Here is a 17,573-nt window from a genome sequence, read left to right as displayed (position 1 = left end):
CCCACAAATAGCAACACATTCCATCTGTGTGGAGGGCTCCTTGGCTGTCAGTGCCTTCACTGAAGTGAAAGGGATCATTGTAAAAACAGTATCTCCACCATTCTTTCAAGTCCTATCCTCTCCATGAATCGTGTTCACGTTCGCTGCTGCAAGGAGCAGGAGCTAAGATGGCGGTAATCCGGCTTCTTAATTTCCCCGTGCCTCCTCAACAAGGCTCTTTGTGTCATCCTGTTACTAGATTTGTGTTTACTTGATGGAAATGGTGTTAAACATTAAAATGTAGCCCTCGGGGATTTCTGATGTAAGTGAGAGAAAATCAACATTTACTTCTAAAGTGAGAGAACTTAATGGGGATTTTTTTTTTCTAATGATGACTAAAATATTCTCATGCTATCTAAATAGAAGTTTGCAGTGTATTCTGTCTTTCCATCTGGGTGTCTCAGGAATGGGGGGAGCTTCGTGGGCTCGGGAGAGCCAGCTCTCAGCAGGTGGCTGCCAGAGCTTCCCTCTGTCATGTCTTTGCGGGGTCACATCTATGAACATAACCCCCCTTTTTTGTAGGTCATGGTACTTCAAACCGCATCTGAACCTTTTTATTTATTTATTTTTCTTTTCCCCTCTGTGAAAGCTGAAAACAGGAAATGGTACTTTGCTCTCATGAAAAATTGAAACGGATTTTTTCCAAACACCTCATTTCACTTGGGTACAAGATGACTTTTAGTTTCCATGGGAACCGAAATAAAAACAAGTAAGGTGACTTCTGTGTCTGCAACACCAATGCCCGAACTCTGCCGTGAAATGCAGAGAAACACCTTCCATCCCAGAGCCTGAATCAAACTCTCCCTCGTTCTCGAAGCACAGATGTAGTAAATGTTACATGAGAAGTGGACATATCTAAGGTCGTCATTTTGTTTCTTGTTTGCGCTGATCTTCGCTTCCTGGTGGAATGGGTTTCAGGGAGGAGGAAGTGACAGGTGGGATTGGGGAGGAGACGTGGTGGTTAGGGAGGGTACCTTGACTAGAAAGGTCTAACTTGCACTATCCTCTCAGATAGCCAGGGTCTTAAACCTTAACATATATTCCTCGGGGAATTTGGACGCAAATATAAGACAAATCAACATTTACTTACTAAAATGGGTGGGACATCAGCTGTGGTCTCTGTGTAGATGCCTTTCCAGTTTCTAATTTTGGGTGCTGCTGTGCTGTCGCTGTCAAAGGTGTGATGGGAGTTTAAAGCGCAAGTCCTCCGAGCAGCCCCGGCTGCCCGTGAATACCATCCAAGTAATTGACGCTTTCGACATTTTGTGACTCATTTCCATATGATTTCCATATTCCATCTCCCTTCCTCTCACTACTCAGGAATCCTGAGTTAACCTTAGTCACCGCATGCACACTCTCTAGGAATCCTGAATACTTAAAGCCGTCCCCGTTAGGACGCAGCCAGCGCTAATAACTACCAGACCTTTCCTGACTCGCCATACAAATCAGCCATCATCTCAGACCGTCTGTTACGAAATAAATAGTAAGATGTGCATATAAGCGAATGCAGGCAAAAGGCACTTAGAATACCAACACTGGTGTTGTATTAAGGAGAAATACGGGGGCGCCTGCGTGGCGCCGTCGTTAAGCGTCTGCCTTCGGCTCAGGGCGTGATCCCGGCGTTATGGGATCGAGTCCCACATCAGGCTCCTCCGCTATGAGCCTGCTTCTTCCTCTCCCACTCCCCCTGCTTGTGTTCCCTCTCTCGCTGGCTGTCTCTGTCTCTGTCAAATAAATAAATAAATCTTTAAAAAAAAAAAAAAAAGGAGAAATACGGAACCTTTCTAGAGGACCTTTTTTTTTTTTACGTTTTTATTTATTTTATTTTATTTTATTTTATTTTTTTAATGATTTTTTATTATATTATGTTAGTCACCATACAGTACATCCCCGGTTTCCGATGCAAAGCTCGATGATTCATTAGTTGTGTATAACACCCAGTGCACCATGCAATACGTGCCCTCCTTACTACCCATCACCGGTCTATCCCATTCCTCCACCCCCCTCCCCTCTGAGGCCCACAGTTTGTTTCTCAGAGTCCATAGTCTCTCATGTTTCATTCCCCCTTCTGATTACCCCCCTTTTCTTTATCCCTTTCTTCCCCTAACCGATCATCCTAGTTCTTATGTTCCATAGATGAGAGAAATCATATGATAATTGTCTTTCTCTGCTTGACTTATTTCACTTAGCATTATCTCCTCCAGTGCCGTCCATGTTGCAGCAAATGTTGAGAACTCGTTCTTTCCGATAACTGAGTAATATTCCATTGTTCTAGAGGACCTTTTTAAGAGCAATTGCTTATGATAAATAATGTGCTTTTTTTAAGAGGGGGAGGGGCAGAGGGAGAGAGAGAATCTTAAGCAGACTCCCTACTGAGCACGGAGCCTGATGCGGGGGTTCGATCTTACGACCCTGGGATTGTGACCTGAGCCAAAACCAAGAGTCAGACGCTCAACCGACTGAGCCACCCAGGCAACCCTAAGTAACATGCTTTTTGAAAGGTAAAAGTTCTCAGCTTTCTTATACAAACTTGTATGTTTCAGGGTGCATATTGCTGCAATTTTAAATATATATGTAGCATGTCTGTTACTCTAGCCGTGCTGGGATGTTCCTGACGTCAGAGAGGCCGTGAGGCTGGAATCATTTGAGTGACTTCTGTGATCCTTGTACTATTACGTTCGTCGGTTCAGTGAGTGTCACGGAGAAGGTCTAGTGAATACCCTTTCTTGACTCCAGCGAAGACTAGGAATTGTGATTTATACAGGACATAGGATTCCACAGTTCCTCACAGTCTCAGCTGGTCCTGAGAGTTTAGGATGGACATACTGTTTGGAGAAACAATTCCTACCTGAAAACTGGTTCTCTTAAAATTTTAGTCACAAGTTGGCTAAAATTTGAGGTAAATGTAAAGAAGAAGGTAAATCCCCTTCTTCGGGGGAGAAGACTTGAAGGATAGGTGAAAGCATCTTCCTGACTTGTTGCCTTTGCTATGCTTTGTCTCCTTTCTGTAATATGACTCTTTTTTTTTTTTTTTAAGATTTTATTTATTTATTTGACAGAGATAGAGACAGCCAGCAAGAGAGGGAACACAAGCAGGGGGAGTGGGAGAGGAAGAAGCAGGCTCATAGTGGAGGAGCCTGATGTGGGGCTCGATCCCATAACGCCGGGTTCACGCCCTGAGCTGAAGGCAGACGCTTAACCGCTGTGCCACCCAGGCGCCCCGTGTAACATGACTCTTAACAAAGAATGGCAGGGTGAGGTAATTAGACTAAATCTTGTAGAATTGTCTTTAGGGCTAAAGATCATTTTGTCGACAGTCAATCCTATTTTCTCCCAGCTTTCAAAAAAATTGGTATTTTTTAACATAAAAAATACTATTCTTGTTTAAAAAGGCACTATTTACATGCAACCAGTGAATCATGGAACACTACACCAAAATCCGATGATATGTTGGCTAACTGAATTTAAATTTAAAAAAAAAAAGAGGCACTCTTTCAAGGTACTTTTTACAATTAGAATTTTAACCAAAAATGCCTTCCCCAAGGGGTGTATTTCTGACCGTATCGTGGCCGGGTACCTGGAGAGTGCCCAGGAAATGTGAGCCTCGTCGCCATCATCTGTCCCTTCCAAAGGCACATATTATGCTGAATTTTTGCCTGTAGCATACTTGTGTTTAATTCAAGACAACGACTGTGTAATACCATGGTAAGTGTGGCAATGGATACAAAGATGAATAAGAAAGAGCTCTTGCTTCTAGAACCTTCCAGAGGGCCTCTGCAGAGCCAAGGCTGATATTTCCCCATTATTCCATGATCCTTCCAAATATCGTTTGAGGCATCTAATCGGTAGCAACTCATGACCACTATTTTCATATCACATAAATAGTGAATCTTCGCACACCGTGGGTAGAGTGTACTGAGGAGATCTGACAGATCTCAGGAGGGCACAGGTAAGGCATGTCTGCTGCTTGAGGGAGCCAGGAAGGCTTGAAGAGAAGGTGGGTCTAACAGGGGAAGGAAGAGCATTCCAGGTGAAGGTAGAGGGAACAGAATGAGTTAATGGCGTGGTGCAGGGGGCAGGACTTCTTTCAGCCTCTTCCACGGAGGACGGAGGATGTTCCCCAGCCCCCAGTACTCATGTCTGGGAGGGACTGGGTTTGCCCTCCCCACCCTGCCACATCCAGCCAGCCCTCTTCCCTTCGTGAGGAGCCCTGGTTTGTGCTGAAGGAAGAAGGAGGGAGAGAGAGGAAGAACATGAACATGAACATGAACGTGTGTGGGGCTGAGGAGGAAAAGGGAGGTAAGGTGGTACCTGGTGAGCATCGTGGTCCGGCCAGCTGCCGGAACAGCGTACCAGCAGCTGGGGGCTTGAACGGGAGACACTTCGTTCTGGAGGCTGGGAGTGTGAGATCATGGTTTTGGCAGCTTCGTTTCTTCTGGGCTCTCTCTCTTCAGCTGGTAGATGGATGTCTTCTCCCGGTGTCTTCACGTAGTCTTTACTCTGTACGTGTCTGTGTCCTGTTTCTTGTAAGGACATCTGTCATATTGGATCACAGCCCACCCTGTGGACCTCATTTTAATTTCATTACCTCTTTAGAGGCTCCAACTCCAAATACAGTCACCTTGTGAGGCACTGGGGGTTCGGACTTAAGCATGTAAATTCTGAGGAGACACAGTTCAGCACCAAAGAGTGAGAAAATGTGGTGTGTCTACTCGGCAAATCAAAAGACTAATTTTCAGTGGAGGAGTCAGCTTTTGAAGTCTTGTCTGTCAGACAGGTGCCTGGAGGTGAGGTGGTGAGAGGGGAGAGGCGGAGGCGTGGAGCCCAGCTCAGCCAGCCAGTCCCTCTGTCTTTCAGTCTGTCCCATGGGAAGGGTGGGGCTGGCTGGGTACCTGGTTACCATGATGACCAGTATATAAACTACTGGGACCAGTATCCCTCAACTGGAATCCTTGTTAATTTTTTTTTTAAATGTAGATGAAAGATACCACCCACTGGCCACATAACCCTTTGGCAAGTTGCTTGACTTTTCCTCAGGCTCAGTTTCCCACTCTGTATAATGGGGATAACTCTGCCTGCCTACTGCTCAGGAAGATAAAATGAGAAAGTATTTGTGAAGGTACTTTGGAAAGCGTAACGTGCTACCTACACATCTGTCATTATCGTCCCCCTAACTGGCTACCGCCAGCTTGCCCCCCCAACTGAGGATGAAGGGCGTGACCTGCTTGGAGTGTAATTGTACTCGGGCCAGGTGTGGTGACATTGCTGGCCAGGAGCAGAGTCCCAGCTGCCTCACCCTGCACAGTGTGTATTTGACGTTGGCAGTAGATGCCATCGCTGCAACAGACATCAGCAGTCACAGATCTTGTGCAGGAGTCCCCGTGATCTTGCTGGGGTAGGAACACAATCTCTCGGGATCACCTGAGAACTGGCTTCTGCCAGGTGGAGGGGTGAGGTCATGCATGGGAGCGCTGCTTCCTTATCTGCAGGAGGGACCCTGTAATGGGACCTGGGGAAAAGGATATTTTTTCCGTTTCTCTTCCTCCTTCTTCAGCTCCTTCAAGATGAATTGCCATTTCTTAATCTTACCTTTTCCTTTGGGATCCCTGCTCCTTCCTCCCCTTACCCCCCCAGCCCCTCCCTTTGGCTGGTGCGTCTACCTTTCTCTTTCTAAATTATTAAGGTTATCGGGATCTTTGTAGTGTTCTTTGAGGTGGGAGTGGAACATGGGCTCTGTGCACCTGAGCCTTGCTCACTGACTTAATGCTGGTGCCTGGCTAGCTGTGACTGTTCCCACACCCCGACAACAGGGCATTTCCAGCTAAGTGCACAGAGCCTGAGAACTACTTGGGGATTTTGAGGAAATTAAATAGTTGTAAAGATTTTTTTTTTTTTTTTTTTGGTGGGGGAGCCAGGGGACTAGGAATATTTTTCTAGCACATTCGGTGTTTTAATTCCAAGTAAGCTGCTTGTCTCAGATCTGTTTGTTAGTTCATTCATGCAGCTTTCTCATTCATTCAGCATCCCAGTGACTTCCTGCTTGGAGTGTAACTGCAGAATAAAGTAGGGAGATAACTAGAGGTTGGTTCCTCGGTTAGGCGACACGTTCTGTGGGCATCTTAGACACAGAGAGGTGGCCACATAACTCTACCTGGTGGTCAGGAGTTGGAGCATACAAAAGTTGAAGCAGGAGGGGTGCCTGGTTGGCCTGATCAGTTGGGCGTCTGACTCTTTGATTTCGGCTCAGGTCACTATCTCAGGGTCACTATCTCAGGGTCATGATCTCAGGTCCTGGGATAGAGCCCCACATCAGGCTCTGTGCTGGGTATGCAGCCTGCTTAAGATTCTCTTTCCCTCTGCCCCTCCCCAGCTCTCCTGCTTGTGCTTGTGCTCCCCCCCCCAAAAGAAAAAAGAAAGAAAGAAAGAAGGGAAGGAAGAAAGAAAGAAAGAAAAGAAAGAAAGAAAGACGTTGAAGATTTTCCTAACAACGAACTATTAACCATTCTTAAATATACAGATCTGTGGCCTTTCAAACATTCACAGTATTGTTCAGCTGTTTCCTCTGTCTAGTTCCAGGGCATTTTCCATCTTCCCAAATGGAAATCCCATGCCTATTTTTTTTTCAAGATTTATTTATTTGAGAGAGAGAGTGAGAGACAGAGAGTGTGCGAGCCCGGCGGAAGGGCAGAGGGAGAGGGAGAAGCAGGCTCGCTGCTGAGTGCCGGAGTCTAGCATGGGGCTCGATCCCAGGAACCTGAGATCATGCACTAAGCCTTAACCCAAGACTCAGATGCTCAATTTGACTGAGCCACTCAGGTGCCCCGAAACCTCCTGCCTATCAAGCAGCCTCTCCCCATTCCCCCTTCTCCGCAAGCCTGGCAACCACGACTCCCCTTCCCATCTTTACAGACTGACCTGTGCTGAATGTTTCGTGGAAATGAAATCAGACAGCATGTGACGTTCTGGGTCTGGCTTTGCGCAGAGCTATCTCACAGCCTGCCTGCCGGGAAGGGCTGTTCCAGCTGTGAGGGGAGAGCCCAAGGCCTCTAAGAACGGCATTCATTCGCTGGTGTAGACTCTGCTTTGTGGGCATCCCAGCGCTGGGGCCGAACGTCAGGCCAGGCTCGTGTGAGGGGCACCAGCGTCCTCCTGGAGAGTTTCTCTGCGTCAAGAGAAGGGGGGCAAGGGTTGAGGAAGTGTGCAGCTTGCTGACTGTCCCTCCTCTCTTCCGCCCACTGTGGACCCCCACCGTCTTGTGCAAGGGGTGTTCTTTTGCTTCTCTGCAGGTCCTCATCATGCTATAGATTTTATCTGTGTGTGTGTGTGTGTGTGTGTGTGTGTGTGTGTACGGGTGTGAAACCCAGTGTTCCTTCCGGGGGTGATTTGATTGATGTATGCACTGGAACCATCTTTAATAATTTAATGCCTGCTTCAAAGGAGATTACACCAAAAAGCACATTGCTTTTCATTTATTCATTATGGGTCTGTCATAGCAGAATTTTTTTTTTTTTTTTTGGCCTGAGTTGCAGTGTCGTCGTAATAATAAATTGTGTTCCACACTGTGGATATTTTAAAGCATTATAACCTTTTAACTCCTGTTACCGTCTTATTTAAATTGATCCGGTTGGTAGCGCAGCACCTTAATTTTGCATTTCGTGAAGTTGAGGTAACCAGACGTGGTTTCCTGTGACGACGGTGAGGTGGCCATGGTGGGAGAGTGCAACAGAAAGAATGGGATGGAAGGGTCGTGCTCATCGTGGTGGGGAGAACAGAGCCTCAATTTCAGGGCGGGGCGTCTCCTTCCTTGGAGAGAGGTTAGGTCTGTCCCAGCTGCTTGCACGGGAAGAAGAAAAAAAAATGCATATGTGTTTGGGAATTGGGAGTGAAGACTAAGGGTAAGATGAGAAACACAAAACTAAAAACTAAAACCAACTCACATGATTTTGCCACATTTCGGTATACACCCAGATTTCAGGAAAGGAAAGCAGACTTCTCTGGACACAGAAGTAGTCAGTCAGCTTAGCAGACGTTAGCAAGTTCCTGTACTAGAGCCTCAGAGAGACAAGGAACACATCTACATCCCTAACTGATCGCAGTAAATTTGGGGTTTTCTCTGTTGTTATCATTCAATGTTTTTATTATAAAATTCTGCATAACTTCTCTGTAAAGCCAAAACCAGATGTGGCTCTGAATAGCGCAAGTTTAGATACACTAATGGTTTCTAGCAGGGTGATACGCAATTATCCAGTTCTCAGAATTTAGAAAGAACTCTGCTCCTGTTGGCCATCAGTGCCGTTGTATCTCCGGGGTTTTGGTCCGTAAGGCTCTGGGGACTCTGCCTGGCCATCTTTACAACGTGCCCTCCCTAGGTGACACCGGAGTCTTCCATAGAGATGCAGAGATGTTTTGTTCCCAGGTCGGTGATGCTTCAAAGGCGGAAAGCAGTGTCGCGTCCTGCAGCGTCCTGCCTTCGGCCGTGGAAGGTACACGAGCGTGCTGGCCGCCGTGACTGTGAAGCAGCGGCTTCCCATGTCATTTTCTTAAGGAAGAACGTCGGGACTCGGGGGCAAACTATCGCCCTGGGTTCAAATCCTCGCCCTGCGTGGTCATCGCTGTGTGATGCTGAAGTATCACGTGGCTTTTCCTTTTCCTGATGTGTGTGCGGGGCTAAGAGGGAGGTCGCTTTCCTGACCCATGCGCTGGGCACCTCTCTTCTCGGGCCATGTTACAGTGTGCCTGTGACTGCACGGCTCTGAGCACCTTGAGTCCTGTCTATTTGTCTCTGAATGCCCAGCATCCAGAGTCCTGGTCAGGACGGATGGGTACTCCAGGCCCATCCATGAGTCACAGTGACCGAGCCTTGCAGATGTCTCTTAGGGTGGCACAGTGAGTACCCCCCACATCCTTCAGAGTCCCTGGAAAGGAGCGTGCAGTCTCTGGGCTTGAGACCCCTCGGCCTTTTCTTGGCCTCTTGTGACATGGGACTGGGAAGCCATCCACCGTGATCTGAATTGGCTCCTTGTTCTAGCTTCTTGCTGCCTGGAGTCCCCTCTCTGTCCTAGTGTCCTATTGAGGAAACCCCCCTCAAAGCCCTTGCCACTCAGGGGTGCATACACACCAACTCTGGCCCCCAACATTTCCTCTCTGCTGCTTTCGTGGTGGCAGTGCCCACCCTCTCACTCAGCACACTCTTCCTCGGCTCAGCGCTTTGCCATGAGTGTTCTCTGTAGAGACAGTGGGACAGGGGTGTGGGCATGGGAGCGTATATACTGTTTTGCCTCTTGGAAATTAGAGGTTTTGCTCACCTTCATTCATTTTGGTCGTATACATCAAAGCTGGAAATCCTTACCAATCATCATAGGTTCCACTTCATAAGTCTTCGTCTTCTGTCCTGGCACCATCTGGCAGATTCGCCCCCCTGCATGCCCATTTCCGTCCAGCATTTGGCCTTCCCAAGGGCCTCACCCTGGGAGCAAGCTTAGGGATGGCGGGGGCCCCACGCTGTTCTGTTCGACATTAAGCATCCAAATGGAAATGTGAAAGACAGCCTCACTGTGCTATGGTTTTTTTTTTTTTTTTAAAGATTTTTTAAATTTATTTATGAGATAGAGACAGCCAGCAAGAGAGGGAACACAAGCAGGGGGAGTGGGAGAGGAATAAGCAGGTGCATAGCAGAGGAGCCTGATGTGGGGCTCGATCCCATAACGCCGGGATCACTCCCTGAGCCGAAGGCAGACGCTTAACCGCTGTGCCACCCAGGAGCCCCATACTGTGCTATGGTTTAAGCCGTGTGATGACAAACGCCACGGGTATTGGAATATCTTAGGAACAGCTATTTCTTTTTCTTTCATTTTTTTGAAGTGCATCCTTGATATCATGCGGTAAAACTGAGACTCTATTTTGGGCAGAATATAAACACGGTTCAGCTCTTTTCCTCTTCAAAGTAATGTGTGTAGTTTTGCCCTGAACTTTTAGTCCGCTCTGGTTTTTTTTTTTCTTTACTTCCAAAATGGAGAGTATTGCGTTAACTTTTACAAGAAGACCATTAAGACGTCATAACAAGCATTTGAGCAGTTTGAGGAGAATGGACTTCTAGAGCTGAAAGGGGGGGTGGTCAGGATGATCTGCATCTCAGACCCTCCTGTTACAGGTTCTGGGGGACTGCCTGACCTGTCCAGTGTCAACCAGAAAGAGGCAGATCTAGGTCCTAACTTAGAACAAATCCTGTGTTCTGTCTATACTATACTTGAAAAGAAAAGCTGTTATTTTATTGCAGGCAGTGAAAAATACGAGGGCTCTAGGACAGAGCATGTCATGCAAATGGGAAGCGACTCTAATGTTTTCTTAGGATGTGATGTGCCAGGTACGGTGGTAGGTGCTGCATATAACTTCTCTCGTTCATTCCCTCTGGATGTTTTATTTTATTCTCAGATACAAGTGGGGCTCCGGCACTCACAGCAGTGACCTGACAGCCAGGAAGTGCTTGGCCAGGGCTTGAACCTGGGTCTTTCTCCAAAGCCTTGGCTCTGGAAGTCAGCCTCCTGCTGTCTTTTAAAGCAGATTTACATGTATCCAAATAACTTGGAAAATGCCTCATTTGAGCTCATCAGTTCTTGAGCACTTATCATTTTTTGTAGAAAGGACATGGAGTTTCTTGGCCTTGGATCTGCTTGGCTGTGTTTGTGTTTTGAGAGGCACGGTGAGCCCCCAGGCGCTGTGTGGGCAGTGGGCCGCGTTGGTGCTGGCAGGCCTGGCTTCACGTCCTGGTGCTACTACCATTGCCCACTTTCTGTATTTAGTGATCGAAGTACACACCAGGCAGTCGCGGTGGGGTGATGACTTCTCCGCAGAGACTTTTTTTTTAAACTTCCTCCCCTGGGCTGGATATTCCGCTAGGTACTGGCCAAAGGCCCTGCAGTCTGGCTTCCTTTCTGCCACGGGGCTTACGAGCACTGCTCCTGGAGTCACACGCCTTGTTCTATCTCTTCTGCTTTCATACAGAGGGATTTGGGCTAGATGTTTGGTCCCTTTGCACCCTAGTTTTCTCACCTGTAGAAGGGGACTAATACCAACCTCACAGGATTGTTTTGAGGAGCAAATGAGGAAATCCTTGTGAAGAGAGGCACTCCGTAGGAACTCGGTAAGGGTTAGCACGTTACCTGCTGCAGAGCACGACGCACGTGTCAGGAGGTCTTACTTGACTGTCTTATGATAATCATCGCATCGGTGTGATGCGCTGCGGAAAATCTCCGTTACCCTGCTTACTTTTACGCATTATTCATTCTGACCCGCCAGAGGCCCGCAGAAATCATAGATGAGGAAGAAGACGGAGAAAAAGCGAACAAGGATGCAGAGCAGAAAGAAGATTTTTCGGGAATGAATGGTGAAGTTGAAGAAGGAGGAGAGGAGGAGGCTACAGGTGCCTCTGAGCAAGTCGAGGGGGTCCCGGATCACAGCGAGGAGCAGGTGGCTCCCGCCCGCGGTAACGGAGGCACCGATGAAGAAAATGGCGAGGAGCTGGATCAGGTTAATACTGAGCCTCAGGAGGCAGTGGACGAGGAGGTGAAGTCGCAAGGAGCTGTCAGTGGACACGATGAGGTATTTCTATTGCTTTTGCTCACTTGTGTTCATGCGTGAATGTGTGTGTGGTGCACACGCCCATGCACTTAGGGAACTATTCAGGCACCTAAGACTCACATTGAAACCACTTACTGTTGAGCAGGGAAGGACTCAATACGATTTACTTGACTATATTATTTCAGTCATTTAACAAGTACTGTCATCCACTGATCAGAGAATCCACACATCTGTCCTGTCATCTATCCATCCAGCCACCCATCACTCATCCATCTGTCTACCCAACCACTCACTCATCCACCCATCCACCCAGTAATCACCCACCCATCCATCTACCCACCCATCTACCCACTCACCCACCCAGCCTTCCACCTACCTACCCAGCCACATATCCACCTGCCCATCCACTCTTCCACCCATCCACCCCTCCACGCACTCATCCACACATGCACCCACTCATCCACACATGCACCCACTCATCTACCCATTTCACCCATCCACCCATGTATGTATGTATCCGTCCATTCATCCATCCATCCATCCCTCCCTCCCTTATCTCATTCTACGGAGTTTGCCGAGGCTCCTGAGAATGTATATAACAAATATAAACAAATACAAGTAAGTTAAGTTCAGGGGAGGTACAGACAAGAAATGGACATCAAGGCCACGAGACCAAGACAGGAAAGAAAGAACATCCCCTCTGTCATGGGTAACTTCTTTGCACTCTGGAGATGTTAAAGTTTCACTTGTTCAGTCCACGTTAAGTGGATTAACTGAATTAAGCATTCAGTGCACCAGACACTTAATAATATGTGGTTCTATTTATTATACAGAGAGGGTAAGGAATTACATGGTAAAGCTCCTTCCTAGCCCGTTTTCCCACCAGGGGCCCTGCAGCGGGATAGTCTCACGTGCAGGCATTCTTCCAGAGGATGGATGATTAAACTGGAGACTGATGAGTAGGCTCAAGTTCACCGTCATAGTGTAAGAGGCAGGGTGATCTCCACAGCCTTCTTCCCATCCAGGAGAATGAAGCCTTCCTGTCTGTCCCTCTGGTCAGGGCCCACCTCCCTCAGACCGTAACCTCTCAAGCGGCCCTTTCTGTCTTTATTCCTCACACCTGGTGTCATGAGTGTGGTTTTCTTGATGGTTTATTATTGACTCATCTGTTTTGTTTTGCTTAGGGGGGGATCAAATTTAGTAATGGTCAAATGCAAAACCTTCTTGTGGCCAGGTTTTAATAACCAGCCCAGAGTTGTGTGTAATCTGTTTCTGGTTTATACAGAAACATTCTCAACATCTAAATGAAAACACTCAATGTGTCTCCTGGTTCCTCTTTCCTCAAGGTGAGGGAATCCCAGTCGTAGTCGGTAAGAAATTCCCCATCTGCCGTTCTACATAGTTCCCTAAATTGAGTGAAAATTTGTATCCTGAAGTTGTTTGTAGCTAAAGTTAGAAAAGGAAATCAGTCAATTACATGATTCCCTTTCCCTCAATAAGGGAACAAAATGAACTACTCAAGGAACACACACACACACACACACACACACACACACACACACACTCTTTCTCAAGGGAAGCAAAATGGTTCATCTGGGGATATCATCTGGAAAGCACAGTAACGTAGAGGACAGTGTCCTTATTGCCGTTGATACGGTAACTACAATAGTCGGCTTCATGGCTTCATGAAGCTCTTTGTTATCGTTGCCTTTGGTGAAAGTCTACAGCATGAAATCAAAGTACAAATCCTATGTGGGACCTAGGTCATAAGATCCTAGTAGGTCCTCTTCCGATGCTCTAGGTTTTAATTCAGTGTTATAACCTGAAACGGTTGTACAGAAATGAATGGATTACCTATCTTTCTATTCTGTAAATTTAACTTTTAAAAATAGGCCTCTTACAAGAATCGGGCCCCAGTCCAGATCAAGGTCACATAATGCGAAGTACAGGGCTTCCCGGGCTGTACGGATGGTGAATCTAAACTTGTGGAGCTGCAGATGACCACGGGCTGCTATGTGACGAGTTAGGGACGTTAACTCTGCCGGTGCCCAAGCAGAGCAGTCAGCCACAGAGAGATGGACTCTGACCCGACTCATCTCTCTTCTAATGGAAATGCGTGTTGTTTTCATTCTCCCCCAAGGACGCGTTCGGGTACATTTGAAGCATATCAAATATATGGAAAACAAGATTCATGGGAATTATAAATTATACATTAAAAATTAAATTTTTCAAAAGGATTGTTTACTTCTAGAATGACTAAGGGTTCAGTTTGTCACATAACATTTTGTTCCATGTAACCGTTCTTAGGCACAGTGCGCTGTGATGACAGGAAGACAGCAGGGAACACAGGAGAAACACACCGTAAGCAACGGACATTTGTTGAGCTCGTGCTCTATTTGAGACACTTGATGAGATAACAGTGTGAAATAAGGGACAGTCCCAGTATTTTTCTTTTTCTTTTTTAGAGCATAAATTATGGCTGTAGGGGCAGGGGCCTTGGAGCTAGTTCTCCTGTCCGCACATGGGTGGCCCTTATAGGGGCCTCCAGCATTCCACGGAGCAGAGTTCAAAAACCAGTGAATTCTAATCTCATCTCCTTGGATTTCAGTCTAGTGGGAGAAGGGCACATTGTATATGAGACAGGATCCTTGACACCATAGGAGAAGTCCAAGTATAGGGACGCCTGTGCCGTTGGAGAAATACTGCCTCTGTACTTGGTTTCCTTCCTGCCCTTATCTCTCTGATACTTGATGGTATGGGGTATGGGGCTGGGTTAATGTGACAGGAGGGTAGAATTGCTGTACTTTTTTCTCTCAAAATGCTAAAATGAAAAGTGTAAATATGCTGTTGAAAAGAAAAACTTAAAGTGAAATCAAGAAAAATTGGGGGGCACCTGGGTGGCTCAGTTGGTGAAGTGTCTGCCTTCGGCTCAGGTCATGATCCCAGGGTCCTGGGATCGAGTCCGGCATCGTGCTTCCTGCTCAGCGAGGAGCCTGCTTCTCACTCTGCCTGCCACTTCCACTGTTTGTGCTCTCTCTCCATTTTCTCTCTCTCTCTGACAATTAAATAAATAATTTTTTTTAAAAAAGAAGAAGAAAAAAAAAATTGAGAAAAAATGAAGCCTGAATCACAAGCAATGAGTCTGTGCTCTTACGGTCCCAGGTAGGGCTTTTTTGCAAGTGAGGTGTTGAGGACGGCACGTCCAGTGGGAATGATCAACTAAAACACAAAGGGGACCCAAGGAGCTACTTTTAGTTGAATATTTCTATGATTACCTGAAATACGGAGTCATTTTTTGCCTTGTGAATTTTATGATCTTTGGGACAAAAGAGCTAAATATCTTTGTTTTGCTCTCTTTTCTTCCAGGCTGACTCAGACCCTCAAAGACCACCAAGACCAGAAGTAAAAATCACGAGTCCGCAAGAAAATGAGAACAACGAACAGAACAAGGACTATGCTGTTGTAGCGTAGATAAATTTTAAAAAGAGAGTGCATTCATTATCAGGAAAATGAAGGGTTATAATACTTGAATAATAAGGATATAGTTACTGCTGAACATAATGTGACAATATGGTTGAATACTACCTATGGAATTCTAAGATTAGAAGCTTAATAGAAAGACTAGATAATTTTGAATAGCTACTAAAGGAGAGTGGCTTCTTTTCATGGGATGCGTTGGTAAAAGTCATTTAGAAAAATTAAGTAAGAGGAGTAGAGGGGCAGTTGCCCAGACAATTGGCCACTTGCCTTGGTAAGCGATGAAAAAGGATAGGACCACACCTATTGTACACTTGTCTACAAATTTAGAAGTGAGGTTATTAGATGGGAGCTTATTCTAAAGCACTTACCTAGGAAGGCATAGAATTTTAAAGAGATGATAATAGGAAAGCATGTACTATTTTTTTTAAAGCAATAAACTCTTGGATAAACAAATTGTAATTTAGTTTCAGAGATGGCGGTAGATTGAAGTGTTTCCGTGACTTGTTGACACTCCTTCCTTTCTTCCTCCTTATCTCAAATCCATCTTCCATGTATTAAAAAGAGCACATTTTGGAAGGAGGAAGTCTCCATTCAGTGTGTTAGTGATTAATCTTGGCACCCCTCCCTCAAGTGCTTCCGGTTTTAATCCGTATGGCTTTAAGGACACACTCAGGAAGGAATTTTACAGTGGAACACCCAGCTGCGGTCACTGAGCCTGGCTGGCTGGTTTGCAAGTTCTGATACCCTGTGGATTTTCATGGATCTAGTCTGCCTTCACCAATGATACCCATCTCTTCTCCATCAAGTTACTATGTTAGAAAACTCAGGATTGGCTAGTCTAAAGATAGAATTCTTGCCAATTTTTTTTTTTTTTTTTTTACAAAATAACAAAAAAAACAAGACTGCATAATAGCAAAAAAGGAGGCTCTATGAAGTTTTGTTACTGCTCCATTTGACTCGCTTTTTGCCTTATTTCTATTCGGGTTAGCCTTGTCATATTTTTGCCCTTGGGGATATCAGCAAATGTTTATTTTAATGGCCAGTTATATTTAGACTTTCAAGCAGATTCCTTCCTATTTAACTAGCAGCTCTCTGATAGAAATTGTTGAAAAATGTTTAAATTGTCATGATGAAACCAGTTTCTTATTATAATTTTGTGGGCTAATTAAATGAACTCACAATGGCCTTGTTAGGTGTATATGGGGAAAAACAGAATTGTATTAGTTTTCTGAATTTTTAAGAGATGACACAGATCTTCCTTAAATATAGAAATAATGTATTTTTCTCATATTAAAGAATATTTTTGTTAATTACGTAGATGTTATAAATTTGAAAGGACACTTCTAATGCTTTCATGGAATTCATTATTAATCATAAGGTTAAAAGATTTTCTTCCCCTCCAGGTTTCATAACCAACCCTTTGGAATAAAGGTAGTTAGATCGAATACTTCATAATACTACAGAAAATGAATGTATTTTTTTTCCTAGCAGCTATTTTAATATTTTCTACAAACAGGAAGCATATAATGTAACAGAGTATTGGAAGGAGATGGTGATATAAGGGCATATTGATCTGGGAGGATAAATCATAAATGGGGGTTCTACATTTCTGGTATAAAATCTAGATTGTGTTTATTACGGGTAGGCTTATTTTTTCAGCGGGGATAATATGAAGCACTGTAGGCTACAAGCAACAGTCTTGTGTTGCTAGGGAGATCGACCAGCTGGTTTTTTGATGTTAAATTCCGGTGCCATTACTGGGCCTGGGGTTAATGCTATTAAATAGTTTATAGAAATCAGGAATTAAATGCAAGAAATTATAACTAATTATCAAGGTGATTCTTTCACTTTTCTTCCTTTAATGAGTTTCTCTTTTTTCCTTCTTTATAAGAAATATCTTGTATTTTTTTTTTCTTCTGTTTGTCATTTTACTACAAAGCTTAGGTTTTCAGGGCCTTTTTCAGAGTCATCCCAGTGAAGCCCAATGTTGTTTTATATGAACAACAAAACATACAAATACTTCAAGAAGACGACAGGCCACAGGAACTGTAACAAAAAATGGAAAAATCAAGATATAATTCTTCTCTTGGATGTGCACATTTTAGCACCTGTTGACAAGATGTAATTGTGACCCATCTTGAGGAGATGAACAGCAACCCATCACCTTAAAACACTTGGTAAACATATGCTACTACTACTAAAAAAAAAAAAAAAGAATGAAATATGCCGTCCAACCACGGAAGACATCGTTCACAGAGAACGGGAAGCGTGAACACCATTTTAAAGATGACATCGACACGAAGAAAGAAAGCTGATTCACCTCGCACGTGTGGACGTGTTCTCCGTGGAGTCGTGGTCTCCGTGGCGGGCTAGCTGCACGAATTCAGCTGGATTCACGGGCAGATCTGGAGAGCATTTACGTGAGCGAGCAGAAGAGATCTCGGTCAGGCTGCAGGTATTGTTTGCAGGAGAGAGGA

The 17,573-nt window shown here is 45.3% G+C and overlaps 1 protein-coding gene across 1 annotated transcript in view; it reads left to right on the top strand.

The window, feature by feature from the left end:
* The window catches only part of DCDC2 (doublecortin domain containing 2), a 139,310-nt gene extending 123,383 nt beyond the window's left edge, over positions 1–15,927 (top strand). The window contains exons 10-11 of the mRNA XM_026511581.4: positions 11,335–11,637; positions 14,983–15,927. Coding sequence (XP_026367366.2) covers positions 11,335–11,637; positions 14,983–15,087 — 408 coding nt within the window. The 3' untranslated portion in view covers positions 15,088–15,927. The remainder of the gene's footprint in view (positions 1–11,334; positions 11,638–14,982) is intronic.
* Positions 15,928–17,573: the final 1,646 nt, after the last annotated feature.

This window comes from Ursus arctos, unplaced genomic scaffold (genome assembly GCF_023065955.2).
Source record: "Ursus arctos isolate Adak ecotype North America unplaced genomic scaffold, UrsArc2.0 scaffold_31, whole genome shotgun sequence".
NCBI classification, from domain to species: Eukaryota; Metazoa; Chordata; class Mammalia; order Carnivora; family Ursidae; genus Ursus; species Ursus arctos.
The sequence above is the reverse complement of the archived record's forward strand: the minus strand, read 5'-3'. Positions and strand labels throughout refer to the sequence as shown.